The 12079-nt window shown below is 49.0% G+C and overlaps 1 protein-coding gene across 1 annotated transcript in view; it reads left to right on the forward strand.

Annotated features, from left to right (window-relative positions):
* The window catches only part of LOC138983784 (importin-5-like), a 70916-nt gene that overhangs the window by 22371 nt on the left and 36466 nt on the right, over positions 1-12079 (forward strand). The window contains exon 16 of the mRNA XM_070357110.1: positions 6929-7012. Coding sequence (XP_070213211.1) covers positions 6929-7012 — 84 coding nt within the window. The remainder of the gene's footprint in view (positions 1-6928; positions 7013-12079) is intronic.

Raw genomic sequence — 12079 nt, forward strand, 5'->3', positions numbered from 1 at the left:
TCAGCAGCAGCCACACACTCCGGTGGTGTCTGCTAGCTCCTCCCTTCAGCTGCCTTCGGTTGCTGGCGTTTCTCACCCTCCTCTTAGCCAGGGTGTGAGTTTCGTCGATGACCAACAGGAGGGGCGTTTGGCTTCCGGCCTGTCCTCGCAGCGTCATTTGTCGGGTTCCTTGGGCTATGAGCCATCCCCGTCATGTGGCGTTTCGGACCTTGGGTCTGTGGACGAGGAGCAGCTGCCTTCGGCGGCTCCGGCCAGCTTCAGGGTAGCGCTTGAAGCGGCCGCGGAAGTCACTTCGCGATATTTCCCGGAAGGGGCTTCGTCTTCGACCACGCCTTCGGCGTCGGGTCCGTCGGCGATGGCAGACTTCCGGTGGGCGAAGGAGGAGGACAGCTACTTCCGGTTTGAAGAATCACCGTCAGTGGCTTTCCAGCTTTCTCGTTTGTTCGCCAAGCCCGCTCCTGCCGGCAGCGGGTTGCCTCCAGCAGCAGTTCCGCTTCTGGTGCCGTATGGCACAGCTCCGGAACATGCTTTGCCTTATCTGGCTGCTGCAACACAGGCAGACTTCTTCGTGCCCTTGGCGGCTCAAAGGAAGTTGCCTTGGCCTAAGGCTTCACGGAACCTTCTTTCGTCCTTTGCTCTGCCGCGTGCGCCGCTTCCGGTCACGCCGGCATTGCTACCTCTTTTGACGAAGCCTTTGAAGAAGGATTCCGTTCTCCCTCTTTCGGAGCAGTCTCTCCTGTCCTCTGAGGAGGTGGGAAGGCAGCTCCTGGAACTCAGTTCCATTTCGGAGACTATCCTGCGGGCTCTTTCACGTGCTCTTACAGAATCTTTGGCTCCCTTTACCTTGAGTAAGGAGCAAGATTCGGAGGACGTATCCACACTCCTCTCCACGCTGGCAAGGGTGAACGAGGAACAAATGAGATTGTCCTCTCTGCAGTACGTACATTTTGTCTCGTGCAGAAGGGACTTGTTTCTCACCCACTCCCAGTTCTCTGAGGAGTCGACGAGAAACACTCTCAGATCGTCGCCCTTGGTGGATGGTGCTCTCTTCGGCAACCTGGCCGCTGATGCCAGGAAGCAGGAGATCGACACCAACAGAGAACAGCAGTTCTCTTCCTTTGCGCTTCAGTCCCTGAAGCAGCCCAAGCAGGCTGCTCCTCAGCAGGCTCAGCACAAACAGGCTAAGACCTCTGCTCAGGCACATCCTGCTTCCCGGAAAAGATCTATTGCCCCTTCCCGCGGGTCGGGCAAGAGATCTTTTTCGAGGAGGGGTAGGGGCTCTTCCAGTGGAAAGCCCCACCCCCAATGAAGCGTTCCCGGCTTCACGCCCCCCCCGCCCTCCACCTTGGTGATGGCGGGGGGCCTTGCTCGGGCACTCCCACATTGGCTGGCCGCCATACGCAGCCGATGGTTAGTGGGTGTTGTGAAGTCGGGATTCCGCTTGCTTTGGCTGGGGGACAAGGCCCCTCTTACCAGGTGTCCTCCAGCCTTCAAGCCCCCCTTCTCACAGGAGGCAAGGGCCGTCCTCCAGTCGGAGGTTGCCTCACTGTTAGAGAAGGGCGCGGTGGAAGCGGTCTCGGACCACAGCTCCCCGGGGTTTTATGGACGGCTTTTCGCGGTCCCCAAAGCTTCGGGAGCTTGGCGTCCTGTCTTGGATCTTTCGTTTCTCAACAAGTTTTTGAGAACGATTCGATTCAAGATGGAGACTCCTGCCTCGGTTCGGGACGCTCTCCGCCCAGGAGACTGGGTGACCTCGATCGACTTGACGGATGCGTACTTCCATATTCTGGTGCATCCCGCCGACCGGAAATGGCTCCGTTTCCGGTGGGCCAGTCAAGTCTACCAGTTCCGCGCACTGCCTTTTGGGCTGTCCCTTGCCCCATGGATCTTTACCATGGTGGTGAGGCAGCTTTGCGCGCTGGTGAGGTCACAGGGAGTGCGGCTGCGAGCATACCTCGACGACTGGCTCATCATGGGCCAGAGCGAGGCTCTCTGCAGGCAGCACACTCTCTTGGTTCTCCGAGAGGCCAGCTTGCTGGGATTCTCGGTCAACCAGACGAAGTCAGAGCTCGTGCCGTCTCAGTCATTCACTTACCTGGGGATGACGTTCAATACGGTCACCTGGACTGTCCAGCCTTCGCAGAAGCGGGTGGACAAGCTCCAGGCTCTCATCCGCTCTACTTCGCTTCTCCTGAGAGCTTCCCTTCGGACTTTGGCCTCCATCCTGGGGCAGATGGAGTCCATGGCCCTGCTGGTTCCACTAGGGAGAGCTCACAAACGCCCGCTTCAGCACGCGCTGAAGCCGTTGGTGGACTCTCCTTGTGTGGATTGGAACACTCTGGTTCCCCTGGGGGATTGGTTCCAGGCTGCAACCCTCCCGTGGCTGGACTCGGGATGGGTATGCAGGGGGGTTCCCATTGTTTCCCCCCCTCCCAACATGGACCTGTTCACAGACGCGTCCTTGCTGGGTTGGGGGGCTCACACGGACCGGCTCACGGCCTCCGGACTGTGGTCTGCGGAACAGAGCACATGGCACATCAACTCGCTAGAGTTGGAGGCCGTGTTCCTTGCTCTGGTCGCGTTCCTCCCTTCCCTGGCAGCCAAGCGTGTGCGTCTGTTCACGGACAATACGACAGTGGCTGCCTACGTGAACAAGCAGGGAGGTTCGCGGTCCCCCACTCTCTCCCGCAGAACGTGCGAGATCCTCTCCTGGTGCTCCCAGCGGGAGATCTCTCTCTCAGCGCGTTACCTGCCAGGGAGCCTCAACACACTGGCGGACGCGCTCAGCCGCTCCGACAGGGTGTTGCAGGCGGAATGGACCATCACGCATGGTGCCCTTCTCCGCCTTTGGGCTGTGGCCCCGAAGCCTGTGGTGGATCTCTTCGCCACCAGATTCTCCAGGCGCCTTCCGGTGTTTGTCTCCCCCTTCCCCGATCCGGAAGCGTGGGGGACCAACGCCTTGGACATCCCCTGGACAGGGCTGGAGGCTTATGCCTTCCCACCCTTCCAGCTGCTCAGCCAAGTCCTCAGGAAGGCGGAATTGGAGAGGCCGTCCCTGCTTCTGGTCACCCCTCTGTGGCCGTCTCAGCCCTGGTTTCCGGACCTTCTGAGACTCGCACACGGCCCTCCAATTCCTCTGGCTCTGGTACCAGGCGAACTCGTTCAGCCTCGCACCGGAGTTCCTCACGAGCACCCGCAGTCTCTCAATCTTCACGCGTGGAGACTGTGAGGTCCGCTCTGAGGCGGTCTGGGGCTTCCGACCGCACTTTGGAGTTGGTGCAGCGCTCGCATAGGGCCTCTACCTCCTCAGTGTATTCGTCGCATTGGCGTGCCTGGGTCACCTGGTGTCAGGCTCATGGGCTGAACCCGGTGGCTCCTCGTACTATGCACGTAGCCAACCACTTAGCGGATTTGTCTTCCCAGGGGGCTTCTTCCTCCTCTTTGAAGGTTCGCAGGTCGGCGATTGCCTCGACTCTTAAACAGATCGGTCATACCATCAATGTTAGTGGAGTTGTCGCTGGGGTTATTAAGGGCGCGTCTTTGCAGGACGTTAAGCGCTCTCCTCTGCCCAAGTGGGATCTTTTCCTTGTCCTCGAGTTCTTGCGCTCGGCGGACTTCGAGCCTCTAGAGGGCTCTAGCCTCGCGAACCTTACTCGTAAGGCTCTGTTTTTGCTACTTCTGGCTTCGGCCCGCAGAGGTAGCGAGATACACGCTCTTTCAGGCAGTCCGCAGGACATCGGCCGAGAGCGTGACGGCTCCTTGTCTTTGCATTTCCGGGAGGCCTTTCTGGCCAAGAATCAGACACCGGATCAGCCTTCTCCCTGTGTCCTTGTGAGGCCCCTGTCTCATATTGTGGCACAAGATGACCCAGACATGGTCAATTGCCCGGTTAGGGCCCTGGAGGCATATTTAGCCCGGACTCAACCCATCAGGTCGAGCTCCCAGAAGCTCCTCTTTATTTCCTTGAATACGTCCATGGACAGAGATATCACGAGGACTACCTTGGCCAGGTGGGTGTCGGCTCTCATAAAACAAGCTTATGTGTGGAGTCTGGCACAAAAGGGGGGGGCTCAGCCTGCCTTCCCTCTCCAGTCGGCTAGAATGCACGAGTCCCGGGCATGGGCATCGTCATTGGCTGTTTTGAGGTCCCGAAGACTCGACGACGTCCTGCGCACAGCATACTGGCGTTCAGACGACGTCTTTATCTCGTTCTACTTGAGAGACATCGCCGCGGTATGCCGTGATGGCTCTAGGACCCTCCCCGCACTGGTGGCAGCGGGGCAATGCCTCTCCAGATCTTAACAGTGAGTTTGAAATTTTTACTTCTTACCCACCACCTTGTTGGAGTTATCTGCTAAATATGTGACTCGGAGTAAGAATATGTAATTTAATCGAAAATTTTTAATTAAATTTTCATTTGATTAATATACTTACCCGAGTCACATAAGTAATTCCCTCCCACCTTCCCCGCTTGTAGTTTCTTTGGATTCTAGAAGTCGAATGAGGGTGTCTCGTACTGGGTACGAGATCTGTGGCGTGACACGCTACGGGAGGCAACCCAGGGTAGCAAGCTTGCTACTTTTTTAGCTTGGGTTGCTTCCCTTAGACTATAGACGGGATAGCGTTTCAGTGTACCTAGCATCTCGACTGCGTCAATGCTAAATATGTGACTCGGGTAAGTATATTAATCAAATGAAAATTTAATTAAAAATTTTCGATTTAAAAACAATTTCATCTTATTCCTTGTCGGTTCCTGATTCCAAAAACATATAGATATGATATGTTTGGATTAAAAACACGCTCAGAAAGTTAAAACAAAGAGAGGTACAGAAAAGCGTGCTATCCTTCTCAGCGCAACGAATACCCCGCTCTTCTTGTCAATTCCCAGTGCACTGCCTTTGCCATGAGCGGTGGACTGACGATGCTACGAGTATACGGTCTTGCTGCGTTGCGTTGCGTTCAGTTTCATTCTGTGAGTTCGACAGCTACTTGACTAAATATTGTATTTTCGCCTTACGCGACTTGTTTTTTTTTCCTTTCAGTCTTTTCACACACATTGTTGTATGGGTACTCAGTACATCAGGGTAACCAGAAGAGGTTCAAAATCCAGATTCAGAAAAAAAACGGAAATAACCAGGGAACAAAAAAATCACTTTTTTCACTGTGGTGTCTTCCCTTAATGAATAAACCATCCAACCATATACATCCATCCACACATCCATCCATCCACACATCCATCCATCCGTCCGTCCATCCAATTCCATCCATCCATCCATACACATTTTCAGTAGAATTTCTGCAGAGCATATATGTTATTCAAGAAATTTGAAGTTAGCAGAGCATGGTTTTTTTTTACCACTTTTGATGCAATCTTACATTGCAGTGCTTTTTGCATTTTCTCCATTTATTTTCCTGATGTTGATTTATTTCAAAGATAGAATTCCGACAAAATTGATGTTAATTCCCGTAGAAACAAACGCAACTGAAAAGACTTGCAATATTGTACTGACTGTGTGTTGAACACTTTTTCACTAATAGTAAGTGTGAAGTCTGAAAAGGCTTTCATGATGTACATTGTTTTATTTACTGTGCGTTTCAGTTCAGTCAGGACTGCAATGAAGTGATGCAGTTTTTAAATGTGAAATCTTTCATCAGGCATGGGCAGACCTGTTTACCAGTACGATTTGGGCGTATTTTGTACGCCAAATTATTATCGGTACGCAAATACGCGACACACGCACAAAATACGCCAAAGAAAAAGTCTAGAATACGTTTTCCGGTGTTGGTGTGCTGATTACGGGATGGTACAACCGATACCGGTTTCGGTCGAAGGGAAATAACCATGACAGCGAGTCTTCAGCTGTGGAAACCTTGTTCAGTTGTTGGCACGTGCGATCGTCTGGACAATCGTGGCAAAATGAAGCGGAAAAATGTGCCAGTTTCGGATGACTGTGCCAAATCTAAACAGCAGAAGCAGCAGATTTTCTTGGAGAAATATAAGAAAGAGCCAGGAATTGTGGAGTCTACTATGCGAAAAAGTCATGCACACTGCAAGTATTGTAAATCAGATTTCTCCGTTGCCCATGCTGGGAAATATGACATCGAACGACACTGCAGTTCCAAAACTCACCTGGACAAGGTTGCTGCAAAGAAATCCGCTGAAAGCTGCCAAGGAATTATGAAGTTCATTCCCGCAAAGCAAATCCTGCCAGAAGAAAAGGCTGTAGTCCGTGCTGAAGCAATGTTTTCTGAGATTATTGTAAAAATGAACTTGCCACTGTCAACCGCAGATGTTATTTCACGAACTTCATCTTTTCATTATCAATCTGTTTGGAAGACACTGGTTATAATGCTATAAACTGACAGGTAAATAAAATTGTTTTATCCCTGTTGTATTGGAAGGGGTTAAATTCTGAAGGTGTTCACAAGACATGCTATTCTTACACAAACACGTTTGCACTCACGCGTACATTTTCCCTAGCCCAAATGGCTTTGCTTGCAAAGTACACCAACTTTTTGAAAAATACACTCAACTTTTTGGGAAAGTACTCTTGCCTCGGGTTTAGGGTAAACAGGTCTGCATGGGAATTGCCCACCGAAAGGCAAATTTCCGCCGATTGTTTTTTTTGTTCCTTCGAAAAAGCAGAAGTTTTCACCGAAAAAAAAAAATAGGGGAAGCAAAAATGGTTCTAAAAACTTAATTAAATGGCAAACTTGGAGCTAAGATGACACCAAATTGCACCATTTAGGGTCTTTGGAGAGAAAAAATTCTGGGGGGGGGGGCATGCCCCCAGACCCCCCTAGTAAGGCTTTGGTGCTTCACGCCGTCAACTTTGTTATTACTTACAATTTGTCAGCCTTTTTTACAATTTTCAATTTCTATGCCTGCTTTCATGATATACATTGTTGTATTTGCTGTGTATTTCAGTTCAGTCAGGACTGTAATGAAGTGATGCAGTTGTTACTGAAGACACAGACAGACCAACAGGACCTGGCAGATGATGATCCACAGGTACACTTTGTCTCTCTGTCTGTACACTGTGTCTTTCTGTCTGTACACTGTGTCTCTTTCTGTACACTGTGTCTCTGTCTGTACACTTTGTCGTTCTGTCTGTACACTGTGTCTCTGTACACTGTGTCTTTCTGTCTGTACACTGTGTCTCTGTCTGTACACTTTGTCTTTCTGTCTGTACACTGTGTCTCTGTCTGTACACTTTGTCTTTCTGTCTGTACACTGTGTCTCTGTCTGTACACTTTGTCTTTCTGTCTGTACACTGTGTCTCTGTCTGTACACTGTGTCTCTGTCTGTACACTGTGTCTCTGTCTGTACACTTTGTCTTTCTGTCTGTACACTGTGTCTCTGTCTGTACACTGTGTCTCTGTCTGTACACTTTGTCTTTCTGTCTGTACACTGTGTCTCTGTACACTGTGTCTTTCTGTCTGTACACTGTGTCTCTGTCTGTACACTGTGTCTCTGTCTGTACACTGTGTCTCTATCTGTACACTTTGTCTTTCTGTCTGTACACTGTGTCTGTCTGTACATTGTGTCTTTCTGTCTGTACACTCTGTCTCTGTCTGTACACTTTGTCTTTCTGTCTGTACACTGTATCTTTCTGTCTGTACACTGTGTCTCTGTCTGTACACTTTGTCTTTCTGTCTGTACACTGTGTCTCTGTCTGTACACTTTGTCTCTGTCTGTACACTTTGTCTTTCTGTCTGTACACTGTGTCTCTGTCTGTACACTGTGTCTCTGTCTGTACACTGTGTCTGTCTGTATACTTTGTCTCTGTCTGTACACGTGTCTGTCTGTACACTTTGTCTTTCTGTCTGTACACTGTGTCTCTGTCTGTACACTCTGTCTGTACACTGTGTCTTTCTGTCTGTACACTGTGTCTTTCTGTCTGTACACTGTGTCTCCGTCTGTACACTTTGTCTCTGTCTGTACACTGTGTCTCTGTCTGTACACTGTGTCTCTGTCTGTACACTGTGTCTCTGTCTGTACACTCTGTCTGTACACTTTGTCTTTCTGTCTGTACACTGTGTCTCTGTCTGTACACTGTGTCTCTGTCTGTACACTGTGTCTCTGTCTGTACACTGTGTCTTTCTGTCTGTACACTGTGTCTCTGTCTGTACACTGTGTCTTTCTGTCTGTACACTGTGTCTCTGTCTGTACACTGTGTCTTTCTGTCTGTACACTGTGTCTCTGTACACTGTGTCTCTGTCTGTACACTGTGTCTCTGTACACTGTGTCTCTGTCTGTACACTGTGTCTCTGTCTGTACACTGTGTCTCTGTACACTGTGTCTCTGTCTGTACACTGTGTCTCTGTACACTGTGTCTCTGTCTGTACACTGTGTCTCTGTATGTACACTGTGTCTCTTTCTGTACACTGTGTCTCTGTCTGTACATTGTGTCTCTGTCTGTACACTCTGTCTGTACACTGTGTCTCTGTCTGTACACTCTGTCTGTACACTGTGTCTTTCTGTCTGTACACTGTGTCTCTGTCTGTACACTGTGTCTCTGTCTGTACACTGTCTTTCTGTCTGTACACTATGTGTCTGTCTGTATACTTTGTCTTTCTGTCTGTACACTGTGTCTGTCTTTACACTGTGTCTCTGTCTGTACACTGTGTCTTTCTGTCTGTACACTGTGTCTCTGTCTGTACACTTTGTCTCTGTCTGTACACTGTGTCTCTGTCTGTACACTCTGTCTCTGTCTGTACACTCTGTCTCTGTCTGTACACTCTGTCTGTACACTGTGTCTCTGTCTGTACACTGTGTCTCTGTACACTCTGTCTGTACACTGTGTCTCTGTATGTACACTGTGTCTCTGTCTGTACACTGTCTTTCTGTCTGTACACTATGTGTCTGTCTGTATACTTTGTCTTTCTGTCTGTACACTGTGTCTGTCTTTACACTGTGTCTCTGTCTGTACACTGTGTCTTTCTGTCAGTACACTGTGTCTCTGTCTGTACACTGTGTCTCTGTCTGTACACTGTGTCTCTGTATGTACACTGTGTCTCTGTCTGTACACTTTGTCTCTGTCTGTACACTCTGTCTCTGTCTGTACACTCTGTCTGTACACTGTGTCTCTCTGTACACTGTGTCTCTGTCTGTACACTGTGTCTCTGTACACTGTGTCTCTGTCTGTACACTGTCTTTCTGTCTGTACACTGTGTCTCTGTACACTGTGTCTCTGTCTGTACACTGTGTCTCTGTCTGTACACTGTGTCTTTCTGTCTGTACACTGTCTTTCTGTCTGTACACTTTGTCTTTCTGTCTGTACACTTTGTCTTTCTGTCTGTACACTGTATCTTTCTGTCTGTACACTGTGTCTCTGTCTGTACACTTTGTCTTTCTGTCTGTACACTGTGTCTCTGTCTGTACACTTTGTCTTTCTGTCTGTACACTGTGTCTTTCTGTCAGTACACTGTGTCTCTGTCTGTACACTCTGTCTCTGTCAGTACACTGTGTCTCTGTCTGTACACTGTGTCTCTGTCTGTACACTGTGTCTCTGTCTGTACATTGTGTCTCTGTCTGTACACTTTGTCTTTCTGTCTGTACACTGTGTCTCTGTCTGTACACTTTGTCTTTCTGTCTGTACACTGTCTTTCTGTCTGTACACTGTGTCTCTGTACACTTTGTCTCTGTCTGTACACTGTCTTTCTGTCTGTACACTATGTCTGTCTGTACACTGTGTCTTTCTGTCTGTACACTGTGTCTCTGTCTGTACACTGTGTCTCTGTCTGTACACTGTGTCTTTCTGTCTGTACACTGTGTCTCTGTCTGTACACTTTGTCTTTCTGTCTGTACACTGTGTCTCTGTCTGTACACTTTTTCTGTCTCTTGTCTCTCTGTCGATGATGATCCACATGTACACACTGTCTCTCTGTCGATGATGATCCACTTGTACACACTGTCTCTCATTCTGTGTCTGTATGTTCTGTTAGTTTTCAGCATGTTTTGATGTCTTGCCGGTACCTTGTTCTGTATATAGAAAGCAAAATGGTAGGTTGAGACATTAGTTACTGCGCCTGTCGGTCCATTATATTTAAATTTGAAAGCCGGACATTCCTTGCTATTAACTTTTTGTCTAACATGCTATAAATCCATATATAAGACGACTAGAATATAAAATAAAATCTTCATGATTATCCTGAACATTTGAACAAATCAAAGAGTATTCTCTAAACATGGTTTTGGTCATCAAATAGTAGATTTTTAAAAATACACTACTCACAAAAAGTTAAGGATCACTGAGAAAACAGGTGCTCAATAAAATCAGTTCGCTACTGTTATTTATTTCTCAGTCAAACCAAATTGTTATGAATTCTTGTTCAGCTGTAAGTGGGCGATGTTGTGTTCGTGGGAACATTGCACGGGATTCTCTACTACTGAGCTTGGTAGCAAAAGAAAAAGCGGAAACTTGCGAAAAAGGACCTTGCTTTGGACCGTTCAGCCCGAACACATTGCACAAGCCACATGGAAAAACCATTATGCACGTGCAAGCACTGCTGTTTATGTGTGAGATGCTGTCACTTGCTTGGCTTTTTGAGAAGACATACCACCAGTATTAGGCATTATCTGACAAACAGGAATCGCTTGACAAGTGGCCCCCTTCATCCCCCCCTTCCTCGTCCTGATATGGCTCTGCGTAGTCGGCTGGACGTTAAGCAACAAATAAACAAACAAACATTATCTGACAATGCCTCCACGACGAAAATTGAACGAGTTTGAGAGGGGACGAGCTGTTGCATGGTTCCAAGATGGTGTCCCCAAGCGAAAAGTGGCCAGGCGACTTCACGTGTCCATCTCGATCATTGTCAGACTGATTCAACGTTTCACAGCCACTGGGAGGGTCCAGGAAAGACGCAGACCTGGCGACCAAAGAAGACAACTCCACGTGAAGATCGTCTCATTGAACGACTAGCCTTGCAAACAAGAACAGCCTTTTCCAGCATTATTCGAAGGCAGCTGAGGGTGGCTACTAACACTAACATCAGCCAGCAGACCATACGGAATCACCTTCATGGGTTTAACCTCCGTTCTCGTCGCCCAGCTGTACGGCCACGCTTAACTCCAGCCCATAGGGCAGCACGCCGCGCCTTCTGCAGACGTCACGTGAGGTGGACACGTCAGCAATGGTCCCAGGTCCTGTTCAGTGATGAATCACGCTTCACCCTGAACCACAACGACGACCGACTGAGGGTCTGGAGGCGCCAAGGGGAACGCTACATTGACGCCACTGTCCAAGAAAAGGTGGCCTTTAGTGCAGGTTCTGTAATGGTCTGGGGGGCCTTCAGCCTTCACCACAGAACACCCTTGTTTCATTACAGGGTAACCTGACTGGCCTCCGATACCGGGATGAGATCCTTCGACCGCTGGCTGTGCCTACACTGCAGCAGATGGGACCGCAGGTTGTCTACCAGGATGACAATGCTCGCCCCCACAGGGCAAGGGTCCCGCAGTGGGGCACTGCGGTTATGAAATTAAAGGCCCCTCCTGTTTTTGGAACCGCAGGAGCTTTCTAGTTTGCTGTTAGGTAGATTTTTGGTTCCTCTTTCCTGTCATGCTCTCTTTTTCTTCATGAATTCTTTTCTTTTTTCTACCTTCTTGCTCATTACCTGGGTTTTTTTCCAAAAATTTCTTCTCTTGCCGCTTGTCTCGCGATTCATGTATAGTTTAATCTGTTAGTGTTCTGATGTAAGTCCAGCAGTAGATAGGTTAAGCCTATTTTAACATACTGGAAACTGGTAATCTTCCAGTAGGTATTAATTTAGTTTTACTAAAGCCTGCTGGGACACAAGTAATGGGTTAGTGCATTTGTAAACAGGAATCGCTTGACAAGTGGCCCCCTTCATCCCCCCCTTCCTCGTCCTGATATGGCTCTGCGTAGTCGGCTGGACGTTAAGCAACAAATAAACAAACAAACAGGGCAAGGGTGGTCAACGACTTCCTGCAGCAGTCTGGAGTGAACAGAATGGAGTGGCCAGCATGCAGTCCCGATCTCAACCCGATTGAGAACCTCTGGGATGAGTTGGATCGCAAAGTGAGGAGCAACCACCCCCCTCCCAGGGATGT

This window comes from Littorina saxatilis, linkage group LG13, assembly GCF_037325665.1.
Source record: "Littorina saxatilis isolate snail1 linkage group LG13, US_GU_Lsax_2.0, whole genome shotgun sequence".
NCBI classification, from domain to species: domain Eukaryota; kingdom Metazoa; phylum Mollusca; class Gastropoda; order Littorinimorpha; family Littorinidae; genus Littorina; species Littorina saxatilis.